Raw genomic sequence first — 24,053 nt, forward strand, 5'->3', positions numbered from 1 at the left:
TAAGCCAATCAACAAAAATGTTTACTTGCTGTTTTTATCATTTTAATTAGGCTATGTCTGTTCTATATCTATTCAATGCTTTTCAAAAACTTTGTAGATAACAGCATTTGAAAAATGTTAGTTTATTTTACATGTAAATGTTATACATTTACTTGATATGTTATAAAGCATACGATAACATTCCACAGTGAGACTTTATCACTATAAATCAGTTTCACATACGATCTCGTTGACGTAGTGTTCTGTAGAAGACAAGTGTGTTTGTATGGTGTTGTTTACGATGTAACATTTACACGTTTTCAATGAAATCAATAGCTATTATGAATGACATTGCATATCATATACTGCAAACGTGGACATTTTGGAGGTGTGGAAATATTCCCGTTTTCCGCGTGGAGTTAATTAAAGCACGCGAATATAGGTTTAAAGATTACGTATTATAGATTTTAGAAAGTGAAAAAAAAATCAGAAAGCGAATAAAAATATATAGATTTCAGTAAGAAAATAAATATTAAAATATTATACATATGGTAAATATGTAGAATACATTTATTTCATAACCATTTTCAACGCGAAATTGTTCCCACCGCAATCAGTTTGATAAGTCTTCAAGCGAATATTACCACACGCGAGAAATTCCACTTTTTCAGTATATACCAGAATCACTGTGTCAAATTAATTACACATTGTACTGTGGATTCATGATGATGTTATTATGTTTGTTCAGAATTAAAATATTTTAAAATAAACACTGTGCTTTTGTTTGATTGTGCTTCACGTCTTATTAACATAGAGTTACAATTATATGATGAAGTGCCCCCTGTATGAAATTTGAAATGAATACATCATAATCCAATATGCTCCAAAATCAAATATGTCGAGAATCCCATAGAAATCGGTCAGCGCAATGCAGAGACATACATGTTATATTTTTATACACTGTATAAAAATCAAAACTGTATTTTTTTTAAAGAAAATTGTACAAATGATTTTGCTCTGAACATTATGCTATTTTATGCTTTTATACACTGTTCACTTGTCCTTATACTACTAATAAGCATGATCGTAAATTCCGGTGAATGAGACGTTTGTTTGACAGTAACGTCACAAGTTCAACTACTGAAGCAGCCACCATGGAAAGATTAGACCAGAGCGAGAATGGATATAGATTGCCAGATTGCGAATGAACATGAGCTTTTAGGAAGCAGATCATGTTTAAAATGGCGTCATGTAAATGGCATCCAGGAATATCAAATTTGTCAGAACTGTCAGACAATGTGTTGAATGGAAACTAAAGGTAAGGTTTGCGCTCTTCCTGAATTTTTATCATTATAATAATGTAGTAATGTGTCATATTTATTTGTTCATTTGGGGAACCTCTATCATTTCATGGCATTTTAAAGAAAATCGTCCGTCCCGTTTTTATGAAAGAACAGTTCAAGATCTTTGGTTGTTTTATCACAATGTACTTATTTAACTAATTTTAACGAAAAAAATATATAATATTTGAACTATTTTTTTTAAGAAAATTGTACAAATGATTATGATCTAAACATAATCGATAAAATTTGCTTGAAAAGTTAAGAAAATATCACGAAAACACAAGATTTTAACATTTCATTGCCAAAATAGAGACGTTGCCATGGCAACAAAACGATGAAAATGTCCAACGATTCAAGAAAAATTGAGAACTCATAGATTTTAATATTTCCGTTATATTAAAATAAAAATAAATCATATGTCCCGGATCTCGTTTTCATGGAAACGTATTCCATGTATAATGAAGTCGGCAAACATCGGCCAACATCGGGAAACTTCGTAATGTTGGAATTCCCCCTAATCTTGACGTCATTTTCGGTATGAGTTACCGCCCGTTGGGGAAACCCCGATTGTAAACCAAATGGCGACTATTGGTTATTTGCGCGGCCGTTTAAAGAAAATCTCGTCAAAATAAGGTATATCAGGGGCGGGTCCCGGTGAGGGCGTAATGGAAGCTAGGTAGACATTCAGAACGTCCTTGGTGGAAAGATTGGTATCAGTTCGTTTCGTCCTAAATACCGTTCGCCATGGGTCGTTCCGCACCAAGTTGTTTCGCCTTAAAAATGATTTTAGGGTGAAGTGTTTTGTCCTGTTTAGTTGTGTATGGCTAATTTGATATGATTTGAAGTTTTTCTATGTCTCCCTTACCATTTTTTTGCAATAAGACTTGTTAGATTTCTACGTGGTTGACCAAAATCGACAAAACACACGCGGGCTACAATATCATAATTTTTCGAAATTTACATAGAAAGATATTGATGTATTCATATATTTGTATTGTTAGATGATGTATCAAGACAATCATTGTACTTTGAGCACATTACTTTGGATTATTTGATGTCAAGACAACTTACTGAGACACTTCAACTATCGAAAATGGACAAAATTGATCAAACCTGAGGGGAGGGGGTGTCGTAACTAGACATTTTTTTCCAAATTCAGAGGGTAAAAATTTGATTTATTACGTTTTTTGAATTGTTAAGAGATTTTGCAAGAAAATGAATTTGGTTTTTCATTTATATCTGATATAATTTGTTGTACAAATATTTTTTTCTACCATTTACCATGAAAAATGAAGTACAAACAATTGAATTTTACGGCAATATTGAATATGACTAAATGCAATTTTTATTTTTTGGTATTTCTGGAAAGAGTTATTTTTTCATATTTGTATCCTGCAATGTTTGACCAATTTGTATAAAAGTAAATGGTTTGCAAAAAGTGAATAAAATCATAACTGTCTGCATATATAATTTTTAGGATTTTTTCATTTTATTGGACTTTGAACAGAAAGCGGCCCAGTGGAGTGCACTTATAAAAAGCATTAAAACTGGGAAAATATGCGGTAAAAGTTCATAAAAATTTGGGAAATACAAATATATTTATTTTTCATTCCAAAAAAATGTGTATTATAGGTGTGGTCTTCTATTGTTGGCTCATCAACCGGTGACTTACCAATGGATTGCTTTCAATTGTTTTAGAAAAGGTTTTTAAGTTGACATTTTCCTTTTTTAGATGTTGACATTTTGCAGACGATCGACGATCAGTATCAGAATGTTTGCAAATTATGTTTGCAACAACACCGTAACTTTCGCTTATTTCAAACGCTCAAATGGATCGGAGAATTTCACGACTTAAACTCGAGTTATCTCCCTGTGACCGCAAACCTAACCTTGATTGACGACTCTGAAGAGGGTAGCACAGACTGGTAGCACTGCATGGCCATTTTCTGAGCACTTAAACTAGACATTTGCCGTATAAACAAACTAAAGGGACTTATAAGCAGTTCACTCTATTTTTTTGACAAACAATGCTAATGCTTTGATTTTGACTAGAACGTCAGTCTTCAATCACTTGGTTTATTCCACAATGAGAAGTTATTCGATACCGGCGCCATTTTGTGACCATTTTGTGACCAGTTCTGCATACAGTTGTACAACAACGGTCCACAGATACGGAAATATTTTACTACAAAATGTATACAAAACTATCCAAACTTAACGTCTGCTTTATTTTCACGACAATAAAATATTTTGCATATTTTAAATATCTAATCTTACCAAGCGTATAATCACATTTTGATGACAATTTGCCTTCCTTAGGCTAGGTCAAAGAATAAACAATAAAATGCCGACAAATAGTTATACATATGATATTTTGCAGCACTTATATACCGTATTTAATTATATTTATCTTGAAAATGTAATTGAATTATTAACTTGTTCTTCCTATAAATAAGTTCATATAAGTAACATCTTTGGTTCAATTAAAAAACCCATCTCAACTCCTTCAGCGTGATTAGGTGTGAAATTTGTATATTATTATTTCCTTTATTTCCTCCAGAAAATACACAAAACGGCTTGTTCTCGATTTCCCCACTTTTTAAGAAAACAAGGAATGATATTAGAAGGATTATAGCCTGTTTCTGGGTAGTATTGGCAATATTAACCTGTATTTCACTGTGTTTTCCCCTGTGTAGAATTGTTCCATGTAAAGTTTTATAGCTAAAGGCTGATAATGTAAGATATCAAATGAGATATAAACCAGGATTATGATAAGCAGATGACCTGATACGTAAACTCGATAAGCTGACGATGACGTCCTGGTTTGAGGGATGGCCGTGCCGCTGATAAAATTCTAACTACGCATTGGAAAACCTTGTATCTGACATTACTATAACTTTGATAAATCACTTCTGAAAAAAGAAAACCACACCCTGCAGATATTCACCACAAATATATATATATAAAAAAAACCCAAAAAAACCCACAGTGTTCTAAGTGTAAAATGTAAAGGAAATGTTTGCACAGAGACCATTGACAAAGAACATGGATGATAAGTTCAGGTGTTCCGGGAGGGCCTTCGACGACGAATCCAAGTAATAGTATCGGGATAATTCGCAACAACGTCACAAGGCGCACTAACGAGAATAAGTTAAAACGTCAATACACAAATGGATAATATTCCAACATTATAATAATAGCGACCATTAAGCTTGCGTATAGTTTTAATCAATTTTTACCATCACTCGTACAGGACATATTTATACCAAACATTGATTACTAGTTTCCTTATATGTAGAATGAAAAGAGTAACAATTGATAACGAGATTTATTTATTTGAGAAGTCAGACGTGGAACTCGACGTGGCAAACCAGGACACACTACAGTACTACGGAGTCCTTTGTGTACTGAACTTTCGCAGAACGCCGTCGTTAAAGACCAAAGACACTCCTGTATCTCTTGTTATCTTTGGTGAAGCGCGCTGACTACTATTCCTATTTTTCTCATGGGTTAGTATGCTTTATAATATCATCATATTTAACGTATGTTAAGTGTTTTAAGAGTTTTATCATCAAAGATTTACTACTTACTTATGCTCTACATATCTAACCATATTGTGTTCACTTATCGTTTAATATATATCAATCAATAATGACTCGTTTTTTCAATGAACGTAAATATACCGATCCGTGTTTACAATTATGATGTGAGTTCGAATATTCAGTCTTAATCATCAAAACTCCGTAAGTCGTGCACCAGAATGTGCCCTTACGAGTATGTCAAACTTTAATTGCTGTTCAGATCTGATAAGCATACACACATCTGATAAAATCTTCAATGTAAATGTATTGTGATATATGAAGTATATGATAAAATATCATTGTTCAGGTGCTTACACTATTTTCGTCACCTTCCTGGTCTTCCTGGTTATAATTCAATGTAAGTAGACTTTCCGTTATCATTTCACAATGTTTCACAGTACCATTAATGTCAGATATTTCAAGACCCTTGTGTTTATCGTCCTTTGCTTACTTCAATGCGTCTTTTTTGTTGGTCCCCGTTATAAAGCTTGTCGATATCGTCCATCTTACAGTACGTACGTCACACCAGTCATAATGTTTGTACTACATATCAGATGTTCACCCCTGCAGGTAAAGGACAGAAAAAAGAATACACCTGCGGTTACCAACTACATGTAGCTTAAGAGGTGACTTATGCGAGGATCCACCTGCATAATTGGGGATTGGCTTTTGTGCCCTCCACTAGGGGACACGAATGTGACCAAAATAATCTGCTGCACCATTTGCAATAATTGGGATCTTTATATTTCTTTCAACTTTTAATTTCCTAGCGCCTTCCTTGGCAACACTTCATTTTTGGCTTTGATATTGAGCGTTCGCTCAGGTGAGGAAGGCAATTGGTTCTATCCCCAAAACCGGGACATACCAAAGTTCGTTAAATGGTAGTTGCTAGTTCTCTGCTTAACGTGCAGCATTTAGTGGAATGGCAACAACTGGTTCACCCGTTTCAGTATAACGCGACAGGATGGAATGTTGTGCTGGGTACCTTCGGTATGGTATTTTAGTGAGATGGAACTATAAAGGCGTCATCAGATCCGCGCTATCACACAAGGAGGCAAAAACACCAACTCATCCTGTCTCCGGCACACTTATACACATGCATGCATACACAACACACAACGAGACATGTCCTTAAATGTCCTTACCTTAAACATCTTTGTCCTGACACCTTCTCCTCTTAACTAATAGGACAATTTTAGCGAAACTGGTTCATCTCGGCTAACAAAACTTGGTATGTAAGTATGTTTTCGCATGGGGAGGGAGTACAGGAAGTATATCAGTGACCTGTATACTTAAATAAGTGTACAGCTCGGTCAACAAAGAAATAATTACTGGTGGGATACTTTGGAATGCTTTGCAATGCTTTGCATGTGTAAGGCTTTAGCTCAAAGTTCTGTGTTATATAGGAGCGGGGGTATTAGTTAGCATTTGGCTTACAGTTATAGTTTTTTTTTATCTTGTGTATCAGTAAAATTTACGTATACATTTTGTATTTATAGTTCCGTGATGTAATACTTTATACCGGGAAATGTTCGCCGCTGTTCAACTTCTGTTTTTACACCGTAAGTAGGGAAGAATATATAATCGCAGCCAATATAAGTACGCAATATAACGTGTAAAGTAATCGCATAAACGTGATGGGATAAATTAACACGGGGCTAATTTTGATTTTATCTGTGAAGGACGAAAGTTTCCAGGTATACATTATGTAGACGCGACTGTTCCTACACAGCGATCGGATTAGTTAGGGTCGATTTGGTTAAGCGTCCCATAAACAGCTCATGTCATCTAAGGACGTGTCGTCATGTAGGTCATATATGCGTGGGTGTTAGAGGCGGTTTATTGGTGTATTTACCTTCTTACGATTGCGCGGATCTGTTGCCGCATTTGAGTGCAACCTTGCTTAATTATCAAAACAGTATACATACCGATCACAGTATGCTGGCAAAGGATTTACTTGTTGTTGTGCTAAACGTTGATAACTAACGTTTAGAAAGGAATATCATCGAGGGGCTGTGTTCTGCACTTGAACATTACATAAAGCCTTCCCCACTTAGGCGAACGTTCAACACTGAGGCCAATAGTGCGGCACTGCCAAGCAAGACGGAATGAGTGCAGCACATTTATTTTGGTCGTTAGATGGTTCCCACATAAGTCGCCTCTTACGATATATGCAGTGAGTAACAGCTGGTCATTCTTTTTTGTATTCTCTGACAATCTGTAGTGTATTGTCCATCGATCAATATTCATTATTATAATATTATTTTGTACATTTGCATATGTAAAATCAAATCAAAGGTTCTTTGACAGATATCACCGCCCTACGATGTTTAAGTTGTAATGGTTTCATACAACCACATCAGTGTTCTAATATCGAACTCTGCCCTGAAGGAGACGTAAGTAGGCCATTAAATACAGTTATCTTTGTGGGAAAAAACGAGGTTTAATGTCAAATATTAACAAAAAGGTTACGGAGACCACGAAGGGACATATGAATACATTTACTAATCCGTGTGTACGAGTTACCAACCCGTGCGCATGACATTCCAATACATGTATACGAATTACTAATCCGTATGCACGAGTTATCTTATCTCTTATCGTGGCTCTGTAATTATAGTTGAGATTTAAATAGTGTGTTCGGTAATATATCAGAGAAAAGGTCACAAATGGTCATTTTAAAATAGGATTTACGTAGAAAAATCGAATTGTACACGTATAACTGCCTGTAGTTGTTTCCGTGAGTTAGGTCTTTAAAACAACTTATTCTCTATGACGGTGATATTTATTAACAATTAATCACCCTAGGAGCATTTTGCATAGGGTGTCTTTAATGAAGTAAGGACATCGGATTTACGGGGGTCTTGTCCGTAACCTCAATTTAAAAACAAACAAGAAAAATATCTGTATATGAACCAAGTCATATTTAAATCAGTTAAAATTCATAGATGTAAGAATATGCGTTTTATATCCAGGTATGCATAACTGAGTCCTACCGAAGCGAGAATGGTGAAACCATGTTTTACGTTGGGTGTGCGTCTGCAAAGGTATAAATAACCGTAAATATGGTGACTTTTAATAGGATGGTTCATAACCTATCCAAGCGGATGAATCATGTTCTATGAGTAACACATTTAACATCATCAGGTAAATATCGCTTCATTAATATGAAACTAAATCACTTTTTGCGCGGTCTTGTTGATTTGTGACAGAACGCCATAAAAAGTACAGCACTTTTCCCCTTAGACCCGCTCACTTGTTCAGCAATGCTGAGCGTATCCAGTGGCTGGCTGGATGTCCCTGCAGGTGGGGCGTAAGAATTGTACCTGCTGCCCCCATTGCATGATTGTAAAAGGCGACTTAATTTGTGATCTTATCTTTTCTCTTTATTCTAAACAACTTTCTTCTTCCTAATGTCTTCCTTGACAATGCCTCACTTTTGGCCTTCCATAAATGACCATAGCTGTTGGTAGGACGTTAAACAATACTAAATAAAACCGTTAGTTTAGTGTTCGCCCCTTTGAGGAAGGTTTTGGGTTATGTTCCCTGGCTGAAACATACCGGAGTCTGTAAAAATGGTAGTTTTTACTCCTGCTTAGCGCTGATCAATTTAGGAGTGAGACGACTGGTTCATCCGTTTTCAGTATAATGTGACCGGGTGGGGTGTCCTGCTGGGTGTCTTTGGCAGTATGTTTCAGTGCGGTAGCACTATAAAGTCGGCATCAGTTCCGCGCTATCACAAGGAGACAAACACTAACATATCGCAGCGTTCCAAAACACACACACATACACTTCACGCATGCATCTTGCACATAAGGGAGGCCGTCCTTAAATGACCATAGCGGTTGATAGGACTTTAAACTGAACCAACTAAACCAAGTGGCTGGATGGATGGCCGCCTGTACGTTAGTAATGGATGCAGTGTCGTGACTATGTAGTACCATGTAACTATGTAAGGCCAGTTCCCGGTGGTTAGGGAAGGTGCATTGGTTTTCCTATCAAATGCCTGTAAAATCCTTTTAATTTAAATCAATTCGATGATGAATTTGAGATCTTTTGCTTTTTAATATTTTGTAGTTTATATGATGTATTTCATGTTTAATATTAAACGTTTTACTTGAACACTCATATATAAATCATTAAGGTTTTTTTTTATTTGTTCATCAAGAGATGTGCATTGACCAGCGGTCATAAACGCTTCGCTGACATCCTTCGGACAGATAACATCGGAACTCCTCCGCATCGTATATGTACTGAGTGCTGCCACAGTGACCTTTGTAATTCTGCGGGTTGTCGAATGGGCGGTTAGTCAAAATTTGGTACAGACATTAGCTAGGGCCCCTTCCACGTATCCGGTTCAACTGATCTGTCTGTTTTTAAATGTTCCTTTTTCGGGTATAAATCCTGGCGGACCTGCAACTGTTTATTCAGGCCTTGCAAGAACAGCATCTGATTTCTTGGTCCGAACAATTTTGTTCTTCAACTAACAACTCTTGTCCAACTGGTTCAATCGTTGCATCGCGATAACCGAATGCAGCTTAGGGAGAGCCGTTATATGGGCGAAATTCCATACTGTGATTTTGTCGCTTGGTTATAAATTGTGCATTATGGACATGAAGACCTACATTGTTATAGTCTGGTTTGTAGTACTTAGACGATTACTCCTATTGTGGTACAGAAGCTTTATATCAGTGCTAATATTGGTTTGCATTTATCACCTGCGATAAGAAGCGACCGCATCAAATCAGACTTATAAGAAAATTAAGTTTATATCTACGTTCATGGGACCAAACTCTATTAAACGAACGAACGAAGCGCTTTAATCCTTTTTAATTACGTGTTATATTCGTCCATCTTTAAATAGGATTTCCAACACAAAGAGGACCGGTATGTTTAGATTGTCCACAATCACGTGACCTTGCTGATTGTGATGCCATCTCCATTTGTCAACAAAGCGAGGTAAGGATATTGATTCCAATCAATTATAGTGGTACAAATAAAACAGGAAAATACGGAAGTGTCATCAAAACTACACTTCCAGTAGAAAATTGATAAAATATGGTCAAAATATGAACAAAGGAAAGATTAACATTGATACCAATGAAAAGGAAGCAAAAGGAGAAACAAATGAGGTGTTCCAGAAGTGAAAGAGTATTATGTAACATATCACATGTTCAATATACAAGAAGTCAAATAACCATGGTCCAATGGGAGAGGCCTGCTGGGTGTTTTCGGCAGTATGTTTCAGTGCGGTAGCACTATAAAGTCGGCATCAGTTCCGCTTTATAACAAGGAGACAAACACTAACATATCGCAGCCTCCCGAAACACACACGCATACACTACTCGCATGCATCTTGCACACAGGGAGGCCCTCCTTAAATGACCCTAGTTGTTGATAGGACGTTAAACATTACTGAACCATACCAAACCTATGGGAGATCAACCAAAACCAAACAGCAGGAAGAACTCCCCGATATAGAGCTGTCAAACCAGTTGTTATTAGTGCAATGGCAACCAATGATATGCCTGTCAATTTTAAATATTTTATTTAAGGTATGTTACGTTGAGGAAATGTTTGAGTTCGGCGATATATTCTACAAAACAAGCTGCCTACCGAATACAGTGAGTGCCATTATATTTACGAAATGGTTGTTTGTATAGATTACATATATGTCTCCTAAGTGTACTTTACAACATAACTTCAGTTCATAAAGTAATTGTTGTTGATAATGAACAAACAGCTCCAGTTTTTTTTATTCCTTATTGTACTTTTCAGAGATGATTGCATTCGCGCGTTTGTAAAGCCTCTCGTATCATGTCTAGGTTTTGTTGAAGCAGCATAAACAATAGAGTAACATTCTTTAAGGTTTGTTCTTTACTGTTTGATGAAGGACCAGCGATGTGTTCCTCCTACATATAACCCGGTGGAGGTTGGCAAGCGGTCACATCAACTTGGAACCTGCTTCTCCTGCTGCCCATATGACCTCTGTAACAGCAAATGTAAAATGATAATTGCTTTTTAATGACAATATTATTAATGTAGCTACCCATATATGTTAAACAAACAAACATCAGATTCATTGTTCAAACATATTCTAATTATCAATATCAATCAAAGGAAATTGGTTCAAGTTCTTACATTTTATTATCCTCTCAAACACATTGAATACGGTTCGACAAAATGGGAAATTTATCATAAGTTTTATTCCATTTGTAGTAGTGATTCCATCAAGTAAATATCAGTGACATCATTCTCACTTCATCCTTGTTCAAATTATCGGTTGATATATATTTAGAAAATTACTTACTAAGATATCGGTAAAAATCCCAGGAATTAAGCATGGTCGGTGTCCTTTATATAATTTTTGTTTTCTTCAGTTAATGCGAAGCCAAAATAAGAAATAATATCATATCTATATATTTATATTAATTCGACCAGAGTCGTATCTTTAACATTTACATTTTACCAGGTAATTCTTTCTCATCGTCCGTGCTAACAACGATACCGGCAACAACTCCGACTCCAAAAACCCAGGCTCCCATAACTAACAGTAAATATACAAATAAATGTATTTGTTTCATGAATAATTCCACATTTTTGATTCTCATATTATCTATTTGCTGAAGAAAAAAGGTTCAATAGAGTAAACGTTTATATATGAATATATATATCATTAACCAATATATGGTTTAAAGTGTCTTGTTTAAAATAAGAGAATGGCAATCGAATGTATGAAAAGTCGTCTCAATATTGTCTAATATTTCAAAGAGTGGCATTCTTTCAGTCTTTTCCTTTCTATTTTTTCGCTCTTCGAACTCGCATCCGCAAAGAAGCCTTCATCTATGAATAATGAAAATAATGTGTTTGCAATGATGATTTCAAAAGCAGTTTTGGAGAATATGTTTGAATCCAACTTGATGTCAAATATAATTACTGTTGTCTTCCAAAAATGCTTCTTCTAATTAAGTAAAATGTGAAATTTTTGTAACATAAGGATGTAAGATCGTCAATGTCTGCTTTATATCATTTCTATCATACTTTGTAATTTGTTTGACATTCATAAACTAGTTTTCGACATACACTCTGTCATGAAATACATCCTTTTGTATTTTTTTTTGACAGGTTTCAAAGGAAAATCGTTTTTCTTGATGTTCATTAGAAATCATGAATATGTCTACATTGCACAACACCTAAGTGTAAACGTAACATTCTTAGCTACTCATGCTAATATAGAAGTGATCACACGATATAACGCAACATCACAACCTGTTTCTGGTCCAGCAAAATATATTGAAATAGACGCAAACATGACCATGCGAGAAAACGGCAAAACAAGCAAAGGGCTCATTCTGACGTCTGACACACTAATGTCTGTCACTGCATTTAACAGTCTTGCAGGTGGAACAGCGGATGGATACCTTGCCTTACCTATGGAGAGTCTTGGTGTCTTCTATATCGTGGGGACATTCAGACCTAATACAAAGAGTTATAGCATCTATGGAACTTCATTTGCTGTAGGAGCGCCGTACGACAACACATTGATCAATATCACACTCAGTACATCAGGTGTGACTGTTCCTGGCCAATATCACAAGGTGGGAGATAAAATCACCGTCATACTGGACAAATTGGACACGTTCTATATAGAAACAACAACGAGTTACCAGGACCTGACAGGCACGCGTATCGTTAGCGATAAGCCAGTAGCGGTCGTGTCCGGTAATGTCTGTTCTAACAGAGAAGGGTGTAACCATCTCATTGAGTATCTACCTCCCGTGTCAAAATGGGGTTCCAGGTTCATTGTACCACCTTTTATGAGAAGTACCAGTGGTATTATCAGGATTGTCTCGTCGGTAAACAATACGAGTGTTGTTGTCGCTTCTAAAACCTCGATTAAAACATATACTATATCAACCTTCATTAATATAGATACAGATCCAACTCAACCGTACCGCATTTCTAGTGAAAGACCTGTTCTTGTCCTACTATTTTTGAATGTAATCAAAGTTGGAATGTCAATTATTCCGTCAATAAACCAGTTTTCCAATGAACCCGTGCTGGTTTCGCCTCCTCAAGTTTCCTACTTCCAAAACACTCCATTCGAAAACTTTATCGTTGTCAGTATCCGGACAAGCGACCAGTCCGGCTTACAGCTTCTCTCCACTAAAGGGACGGACTTGACTCGCATTGGATCAGTGACATTTCCTGGCATTGACGGCGAGATGTTTAGCTTCATATCTGTCAACTGCAACAACAAACAAACATGTTCTGTTCAACATAGCGACAACAACGTGGTGTTCAGTGTTATAACATATGGGTTTACAAGGGCTGAAACGTATGCATATCCTGCAAATCTCAGTTTGTAACCTCGATCGTAAAAATTAAATAATTTTCAGACAATTTATCGTGTATAATTATCTTTTTCGATAACTGAAGTAACCATGATACAGAGAAGATAGTGCAGTGATAACGGTGAGGAATTATGTTTATCGATACAGTTGTTCAGTAGATATTAGTCTTAAACGCCTCGAAAATACCTCAATCGATATAGAACCAATCTGAAGCTAAGTTTTTCTTTAGTATTAAATCTCGCTTTTGTCGTTTTCATGGGGTAATTAATTGAGTTCGGCTACAAACAAATAATGTCTTTTGGTCTCTAATAACTACCAACGTAAGATCCAATCCATTTATTTTAATTATACCATTTGTAAATACCTTGAACTTTTGCAAATCTATCATTTGGCATTTGATATACCGGAGTGGAAGTCTACGTGTAAACGGGACGTTTGATATAGATCTGTATTACATGTCCGTTGTCATGAACCATTTCGGCAATTAATCACCCCGAATAAAACATTTGCATAGCCCAAAATCGTAAATAAATATTTTAAATAAAATATTATCCCATTTATCACCTTTGGACCTTTATCATTTTATCCAGCTTCAGCATTATCTTCACGCTTCAGGTTTCCAGGTATATTAAACTTTTGGTCATTGTTCGCACACACACAGTGTCATTGGTCAACGATGCGGCCAATGTAAGTTCTGACTTCGGCTTACGGTAGTCAAATGGCCTATTGCTTTCAAATATTAGTTATGACCTATTATAGTTTTCATTTGTTTCTGTGTTTTTTCTGTCTCTCGATAAAGGAGCGGATTACTTTAATAATTTTACAACCTCATATTGGTCTACACTTTCTTGCCCCATATATCAATTTTAAGTATTTCGTATCCTACAAACATACGTTTTAAAGGACCCGGTGTCATTTGGGAAGTTACCGTTTATATTACCTCTTTGATCCATACAATTGTATAATTGTTTTATTAATTTGTGCAACTTGAGTAGAAATTTAAATATATGTACAGGTTATTCAGTATTACAATGCAACCTTTGATGTAAATAATTAAGTCCACAATTCATAGAATCCTGAGTGATTAGGTACAAAGGTTCGTTAGTTTGTTTGTGTTTTACGTCCTATTAACAGCTATGGCTATTTATGAACGTGCCAGGTTTTGTCAGTGGAGTGCCTAGAGGTTACAAAAACTTCAAACGAGTACCCTTGGTAGATCGAGAATTATTTCAAGAGGTATGCTTCCACAATTTAGCGTTGTCTATAAACAGCTATCTGATCGACCTTCTCCTGTATTATACTGACACGGGCTAACCATTGATCACAGTCACCTATATAAAGTTGACCGTCAAACAAAAGACAGTAAGTACAAAAGTTAACGACTTTTGTTTGTCTCAGTAAGGGGACAGAATCCCCAATCGTCTTCGCTTGTCCACATTATGAGGATACGACGTTTCACCTTGTGTTCTTATAACTTTCACACAGATGATACATTCAAACCGCTAGTGTAAAGAGGTTTTAAAAAGATTTTTTTATATTCTTTGTAAAGCTTCAAATATAAATTTTGCAATCAGACAATCGTTCTTGTTGAGGTTCAGCAACAAATAAATATATACTTGGATCATTACAGACATTAATCAAAATATAAATAATTAACGCTATAGAAAACATTTGGAAACAATTGTCTACAATACGATAAGTGTGATATTTGTTTTAATTTTTTTAAACGATTCTTCTGTTTGAACAGAAGGTTGTTGTTTTAATTAATCTCGAACCCTTAAGAAAGATTTATAATATGATATTTGACTCAATGCAACCGTGCAGCTATATCATAATTTTGATCCAAGTTTTTGGTGTGATATTTATATTTCAAAATTCTGAACACGTGTACTGTTGCGTATTTCTGAGCGAACATCAGCTATATAGCTAGTCATGACAATTATAACAAAAATTGACAACTCTGAGGCAGTAAAGATACTCATATAATATAATGTATAAGAAAAGGATAGTAAGTGAAAACCACAGTTCTAAAATATGCAATTCGACCCATAATGAATATATTTTAATAAGAGCGTAGCTCTCGGGCGCCGAAGGCAACGTGTAGCAAGGGGAAGCAACTCTGTTTACGCACGCATGTGTTACCATTGATAAGAGCCGCACACATGCGTGCGTAAACAGATTTGCTTCCCCTTGCTACATGTTGCCTTAAATATTTTTCGTCCGGAAGTAGACGTCCAGTTGTGAAACCGGAATTGTATCTTTGAAGCAAAGACAATTGTGTTTCAACCAATACATGAACATCTTCATAAAGTGAAAACAATCTTCATTTTTTATTACTTGTTTATTCAAATAAAAAACTAATACACATTCTAAATGAAAAAAGTCTATCACATAAAATGTGATACTAACAGGCATGAAACTTCGTTCAGAGATTATCATACTATGACGTCACAAGCACGTCACACTCTATCGGCCTTCGTCGGTTATTTCCGGAAGGATGACAAATAACCGGAAACTCTTTGAACTGATGTTCGGTGCATTTATCTCTTTGTTGGTGCTTCATGACTTTTTTTATTTCATTTTTTTCACAGGCACAAAAAGTAAAAATGTGGATATTTTCTGAAGATCCTTTTTGTCATCGACCAGGTCATGTTAGTATGTAAACCGGTAGACGTTTACATTTTGTTTTTATCATCAGCTTTTAATTTCAATTTGTTGAGAATATGAACGAGATTATTAACATTTGTGAAAGTCTGGTTATAGTCTTTACGTAATGTATGCATTACTGCATGTATGGCAAATCAACTATAATTTTCCAGACAACCAACCCGAGCTCAAAGCCCTTTTATAGCAACGTATTACTTTTTCACAACGCGTGCAAATTTATAACTAATTACAGACAGAAACTGTTTAATTTTCTTTTGCATCATTACCTGTTTAACCTCGGTGATAGTTACACAATTTGAAATTCAATCCACTGTTTCATGGTGGAACAGGAATTGAGACTAAATATCGATATAACGACAATCTCAGTTACATGAAAGTATTACAATGTTGTTATTTTTTTATTTATTTATTAACTGGCATATCTTTACATTTACTTTTACTAGTCGTCAAATATGTAATCAGCACTTTTTTTCAATAGCAATGACCAATAAGTTTTTTTTCCAAACTGAACTCAATCATTCTTTTTGTGCCTTTACGGAAGCACGCAGTGGATTTAATTCTTAATGTAGGAGTGAGCTGGAGTATCAGGTGAAAACCCGCATGGTCTGGAAGGTTATCGGGATTGAATCCGGCCATCTAGGTGAAGACGAGCGCACTATCCACTGCGCCACCCGACCCATCATATACGTTACACACAAGAACAAATACCTACTTAAGCTTTGAGTGGAAGAAAATGGCGGCATTGATGCAAACATTATATAGTGAATACATTTATATCAATCATAAATGTTACAAAAAGATTATATACGGGAGACCCCTGATAATTTTGTTATTGAGATAATATTTACAACTTTATGGATCTTAGCAGTTTAGTTGGCTGGGCATTCACACGAAAGGCTAGAAAGAAAATCATGATCTCGCTTCTAGTTATGCGAATTTTCTGTCAACGGAATTGCAACTTTTTACGGTCAAACGTGTAACACACTGACAGCTTCAAATGATACACATAATAGCCAAGACAAGCACTCATTACCATATTGCTGTACGATACTTGCCCAGGTCTCCCCTATTGTTATGTCGGTCTTAATCTCATTAGAGCGTGTTTTATTGTCATTTCTCGACTTGACGACTTAACATAAAGTGTATCTTATCTGAAAATCTCATTCTGAAAGCAGTATTCTGAATCGAAATATAAGAGACCAACAAAAGCTACGCCCTTTTAAGGCTTTGATTTTTCATATTAACAGGATGCTCAGAAATAGAGACATTTCCCACTGATATGTTTTACTCTAAAGCTAAATAGGCACGCGTTATGTTTCCAGCGTGCTGAACATGTCCGAGCATATGTTTATCATTGAAGCCATGTGTAGACATACTGTTTAATAGTATGGAAACTTTATTAACATACATGCCTGGAAAAATCTCTCGCTCTCCCCCGAAGACGTATTTATACAAAGTACATGAATTGCCAAAGTTTGTCACAATAATACCAAAAGCGGAGAAATGGCGCAAACATCAAAGAAATAAATCGAATGTTGTAATATCAAAGGTTAGGACGTTACCTAGTTTCAGATTAGTTTTAATACAATGGAAAAGTATTGTTTTGTGTATGTAAACAAGTAATTTTGAACCTAACGACTACAAAGTATGCCTAATATACTCAAAATAAATCATCGTTTTTTCCAAGAAGATACTTTCACAATGAAGTGTTTTAAGCTATTCACCGAATAAATACAATGATGTGTGTTAAAAATAGTTCAAGTGGAAGCTAGTTTGTGAAAAAAATCTACAGAAGCATTTCCATAAAATCATATGTAAAACCCGTAAGGGTTTCGGTTTCTTAAATTTCCATAGCCTAAGTAGTAAGTCGTGATTATATTTACATTCAATATTAACATATGTCAGATTAATTAAAAGTTTCATTTATTTTTTTTATATTGGTTTGGTACATCAGTGTTGTATACTACTTATTGTGGTGTATCAGTGGTGTATAATACCTATTTTTACACATCAGTCCAGTGTTATACTTGTGACAAATCAGTGCACTTCAATATTGGTTTGGTACATCAGTGTTGTGTAATACTTTTTTTGACAAATCTGTGCTTTGTGTAAGGTGCAGGCGGTCACTTATCCAACTATTGACCATGCTCGACGTTGCTTACCTAGTGAGCGGGTCCCCGGGTTATACCGCATCACTAGAAAAGCTAGCTAGACTTTATCACTATAACTCAGTTTCACATACGATCTCGTTGACGTAGTGTTCTGTAGAAGACAAGTGTGTTTGTATAGTGTTGTTTACGATGTAACATTTACACGTTTACAATGAAATCAATAGTTATTAGGAATAACATTGCATATCATATGCTGCAAACGTGGACATTTTGAAGGTGTGGAAATATTCACGTTTTCCGCGTGGATTTAATTAAAGCACGCGAATATAGGTTTAAAGAATACGTATTATAGATTTCAGAAAGTGAAAAATATTTCAGAAAGCTAATATAAATATAGAGATTTCAGAGAAGTCTTCAAGCGAATATTACCACACGCGAGAAATTCCACTTTTTCAGTATATAACAGAATCACTGTGTCAAATTTATTACACATTGTACTGTGGATTCATGATGATGTTATTATGTTTGTTCAGAAATAAAAGATTTTAAAATAAACACTGTTATTTTGTTTGTTTGTGCTTCACGTCTTATTAACATAGAATTATAATCATAGGATGAATTGCCCCCTGCACGAAATTTGAAATGAATACTTCATAATCTAATATGCTCCAAAATCAAATATGTCGGAAATCCCATAGAAATAGGTCAGCGCAATGCAGAGACATAAATTTGTAAATTTTATGCTTTTATACACTGTTCACATGTCCTTATATTACTAATAAGGATTGATCGTAAATTCCGGTGAATGAGACGTTTGTTTGCCAGTTACGTCACAAGTTCAACTACTGTAGCAGCCACCATGGAAAGATTAGACGAGAGCGAGAATGGATATAGATTGCCAGATTGCGAATGAACATGAGCTTTGAGAAAGCAGACCATATTTAAAATGGCATCATGTAAATGGCATCCAGGAATATCAAATTTCTCAGAACTGTCAGACAATGTGTTGAATGGAAACTAAAGGTAAGGTTTGCGCTCTTCCTCGATTTTTATCATTATAATAATGTAGTAATGTGTCATATTTATTTGTTCATTGGGGGAACCTCTATCATTTCATGGAATATTTAAGAAAATCACCAGTACCCTTTTTTTCATGGTAAATGGTAGAAAAAAATATTTTTACAACAAATTATATCAGAAGATATTTTGGTTGTTTTATCATAATGTATTTATTTAAATATTTTTAATGAAAAAAATATGTAAGCATCAAAACTATTTTTTTTTAAGAAAATTGTACAAATGATTTTGATCTAAACAATATCTATAAAATTTGCTTGAAAAGTTAAGAAAAAATCACGAAAACACAAGATTTGAACATTTCATTGCCAAAATAGAGACGTTGCCATGGCAAAAAAACGATGAAAATGTCCTGTTTCCAGGTCCAACGATTCAAGAAATATTGAGAACTCATAGATTTTAATATTTCCATTATATTAAAATTCAAAAAAAAAAATATGTCCCCGATCTCGTTTCCATGGAAACGGATGCTATATTGACCCCTCTTAAGGTATTCCATGTATAATGAAGTCGGCAAACATCTGGAAACTTCGTAATGTGGGAATTCTCCCTAATCATGACGTCATTTTCGGTATGAGTTACCGCGGCTTGTTCTCGTTTCCCCCACTTTTTAAAATAACATGGGGGGGGGGGGGGGGGGGGGGGGAGGGGAAGAATGTTGTTAGAAGGATTATAGTCTGTTTCTAAGTAGTATGGGAAGTATATATTTACCTGTGTTTTTAACTGTGTTTTTACCTGTGGTAAACCCTTCTATCTAAGGTGGTGTTTTATCATATTTAATTTAATAATACATTATATAAGATGTTTTTTAGATTTGTAATGACAAGTGTTAAAATTTAAATTATTTAAATACTAATCATATATATAGATATAAATATATATATTCAGTATTAGATATATCCATTTTGTAGTCCTTGTGCTGCTGATATGATAAGATGAATATTATATTAATATAAATAGTTATTAAATAATCTTTATTATTGTAACATTTAATAAGATGCCTACATTACCTTGTACAAAATGGAAGAATGTAATGTGTGACTAAGAGTGTGGTGTTTAACAGTTAATTAATCAAAATTCCTAGATGTTATTAGTATCTTATAACTATCATTACGTGATAAGATGTTCGTCGATGGTATGTTGTACACGGGCGAGACGAGTTCTTAAAGGATGGAATCACGTGTTCAGCCTGCTCACCCATGAATGTAGAGGAAAGCAGGTCGAAGAGATCGCGCCAGCCGTCAACTCCAAACGGAACAGGATCATCAACTTCCGGTTGTCCACCGTCACGTCGGGCTAGATACGCTGTTGGCCAGGATAGGCAAGGTTCTCATGCGGGTTGTGATGAGGAACAGACCTACGCCAAAGCTGTTTCCGCATAGGGCTCTATATACGAGAGTGTTAAGTCATGTGCAAAGCTTCATGGTAAATTATCTCCTATGTACGACTTACAGGTCGGATTATTACAAGGAGAATCTTTATCTCCATGTTTTCTTTATTTGTCAACGACATGGAATCCGAATTGATTAAGTCAAATTGCTAAAGTTATCACTTGCAATTACTTAATTTGTTTTTAATTATGTATGCCGATGACACGGTATTTTTTTCTGAGGATGTAGTTGACCTACAAAATATGTTGGATTTTTTAATCACTTATTCTCAACGTTGGAATTTATCTGTAAATGTAGACAAAACAAAAATAGTTGTTTTTAGGAAAAGTAAACGATTGTATCCAAACGAGCAGTGGACTTTTGATGGTAAAGCTATAGAAGTGGTAGATCAATTTTGCTATTTAGGTTTGGTTTTTAATTATAATGGTAAATTTACCATTGCATTGAATAAAATTGCTGTACAAGGAAGGAAAGCTTATTTTCTTCTTAATCGGAAAGCGAAAAGATTGTTGTTGAATGAAAAGACCAAGTTATCTTTATTTGATACTTATATATCATGTATTGTAAATTACGGGTGTGAAGTATGGGGTTATAGTCCTGCACCGCAGATTGAAAATATACATTTATTATTTTTGAAAACCGTATTGGGTGTCAGGAAAACAGTAAATAATGCCATGGTGTATTTTGAACTTGGTCGTTACCCTTTGCATATACAGCGTAGGATTGCTATTGTAAAGTACTGGCTGCAAATATTAAAGACTAATAACTGTATTTTGAGGGCCTGTTACGATGAACTTTTAGAGCTTTATAACAGGAAACCAAATTGTAAAGCAAATTGGGTTTATCATCTGAGACGTGATTTGTGTACGTTGGGTTTTGGAGATGTGTGGTTGGCACAATGTGTACCAAATGAGAAATCTTTTTTATTATTATATAAACAACGCATAAAGGATACTTTTATTCAGGAAATGAGAAACATATTCGAGACATCTTCAAAATGTTTTTTGTATAAACACATTGTTGACGGTTTTGATCTACAATGGTATTTTACAAAACCGCTATTTAGAAAAAATAAATGTATTCTTGCGAAATATAGATTGCAAGCACATAACCTTAAAATATATAGAGAGGTAGATATAATGCAGTGCCTCGAAACCAGAGATTGTGTACTTTATGTGATCTTGGAGATGTCGAGGATGAGTTTCATTTCATTTCATGTGTCCTGTGTTTTTAGAATTAAGAGTATCGTATATCAAGCCATATTATCGTATTCGTCCTTCTGTGTTTAAATTAATAGAGCTACTGTCTAGCAAAAATTTTAAACTTATTAGAAATTTAAGTAAGTACTTGATTCAAGCAACTGTTAAGAGAAGTCGTATATTATGAAATATAAGCTGTATCAAATTCTTGCTATAAACGTTTTGTTACTGTATAATGCGATTGAGATCTATGTCTTTTATTTCACAATAAGTTATAATCTCATTTCATTATATAATATATAGTACTCGTTCTACCTTCATGTTGAGGTTGTATGATTGACTTTGAAGTTTTGTTATTTCCTAGAAATTTGGTTAGATTAAGGCTTTATTTGTATTATTTCCTAAACGACTTAATTATGCTTCATAAGAGTCCGCTAAGTTACCTTAGGAAAATCTTAAAGTTTTCCCAAACTTATGTTTGTAAATATTATGTATGGAATTGAATCTATTGCATATGTTCTCCGCCATTGTACCAGATGTTTGTAAAGTATTTATCTATATGTATATTTTTGTACTTGGTAATAAATTGAATTGAATTGAATTGAATCATAAAAATTATTGAACATCTTTAATTATCCAAGCTATCATTTCCATCCAGGTGAGCTAAAAGTGATCACGGCCTATGCTAATTACTGAGATGATGATGAATGTTACCATTATTTAAGCACTCCTTAATTTGTATCCAAGCTGATGATGAGGAATATCCAAGCCAAATTGGTTATATATAGCAAACAATCATTCTGACGTGTGCGCTTGGCCGCAGTGCTACCCCAGGTGCCCCTGGAGAGTGTGGAGGATGTGTGGTTCAACGCTTTAGGTGAACTTGAGGATGCTGACCTACCCGTGAACACAACACCTTTCACAGACTACATCGTAACACAGTGGATCGAGGGAGATCGTCATATCTGGAACCATTACAACACTGAAGGACCTCGCACCACCAATCACCTAGAGGCCTGGCACGGGAAGTTGAAGAAGGTTCACCATGCACACCCAACACAATTTCGCCATCATCAGAGTGTTCCAGGAAATTCAGGCAGCCAACGAGATCAACAGGATACAACTAGATGCAGGAGGAGTCAACAGACCACGCGAGAAACGATACCGAAACATCAGCAGCCGACAGACCTAGCTGAAGGAGCGCCTTGAGAACCAGACGATGGATCTTATGGAGTACGCCAATGCAGCATCACATCTATTACATTTGGGATAGATAACAACAAAAATGTGTGCCTCTTGGCTGTTGGACTTGAACTTTAAATTGGAGATATGATATAAATTTGAGGGGGCCAATTTCAGATTGCTATAACTAAACTTTACTATTCTTAATATGTGAATATTGTTCATGTTAATGTATTTGTATTGTGTGATTAATAAATGTAATGCATTGACGGTTGTATGTTTAAAAATGTAATACACTTGAAATGTAATCATTATGTATAAGTAGTGAAATACTTGATTGTGAACTCTTACGTAGTGCTGTTATATTCTATATTATCTGTTTAAAAGTGTAATGTAAATATTTGACTGTAAACTCTTTATATGTATAAGTATAAAACTATATCTGTAAATATATCGATTATATATAAAGATATTTGAACCCAAAAAGAGTATTAAAACCTTAGCTATACCAAACATATGCAACAAAGCTAAAAGTCACACAGGTAACTTTCACACAGGTAAGTTACCTGTGGGGTAAGTATGAAACAGACTTTAATTGGTTTGCCATTGTCTTCCTAAATCAACACTTTCCTTTGTTATATAAAAAGTGGGGGAAACGAGAAAACCCCGTTACCGCCCGTTGGGGAAACCCCGATTGTAAACCAAATGGCGACTTTTGGATATTTGCGCGGCCGTTTAAAGAAAATCTCGCCAAAATTAGGGATTTGAAGTGTTTGTAATTATTATGACAGCGGTGGACATGTGTGTTAAAAGGGAAGGAATTTGTGAAAATAGAGATTGTCCTCGTTTTAAAAACGTGAAGCTAGGTAGACATTCTGAACGTCCTGGGTGGAAAGATGGGTATCAGTTCGTTTCGTCCTAAATACCGTTCGCTATGGGTCGTTCCGCAGCAAGTTGTTTCGCCTTAAAAATGATTTTAAGGTGAAGTGTTCTGTCCTCTCTAGTTGTGTAGGGTTAATTTAATATGATTTGAAGTTTCTATGTCTCCCTTACCATTTTTTTGCAATAAGACTTGTTAGATTTCTACGTGGTTGACCAAATCGACAAAACACACGCGGGCTACAATATCATAATTTTTCGAAATTTACATAGAAAGATATTGATGTATT

General features: G+C 35.2%; 1 protein-coding gene across 1 annotated transcript in view; it reads left to right on the forward strand.

The window, feature by feature from the left end:
- The first annotated feature begins 4,742 nt into the window (after positions 1–4,742).
- The window catches only part of LOC110450349, a 29,090-nt gene continuing 9,779 nt past the window's right edge, over positions 4,743–24,053 (forward strand). Inside the window, exons 1-6 of the mRNA XM_021497827.1 lie at positions 4,743–4,831; positions 5,211–5,261; positions 7,214–7,299; positions 7,879–7,950; positions 9,072–9,207; positions 9,768–9,862. Of these exons, the coding sequence (XP_021353502.1) occupies positions 4,828–4,831; positions 5,211–5,261; positions 7,214–7,299; positions 7,879–7,950; positions 9,072–9,207; positions 9,768–9,862 (444 nt within the window). The 5' untranslated portion in view covers positions 4,743–4,827. The remainder of the gene's footprint in view (positions 4,832–5,210; positions 5,262–7,213; positions 7,300–7,878; positions 7,951–9,071; positions 9,208–9,767; positions 9,863–24,053) is intronic.

This window comes from Mizuhopecten yessoensis, unplaced genomic scaffold, assembly GCF_002113885.1.
Source record: "Mizuhopecten yessoensis strain PY_sf001 unplaced genomic scaffold, ASM211388v2 scaffold5185, whole genome shotgun sequence".
NCBI classification, from domain to species: Eukaryota; Metazoa; Mollusca; class Bivalvia; order Pectinida; family Pectinidae; genus Mizuhopecten; species Mizuhopecten yessoensis.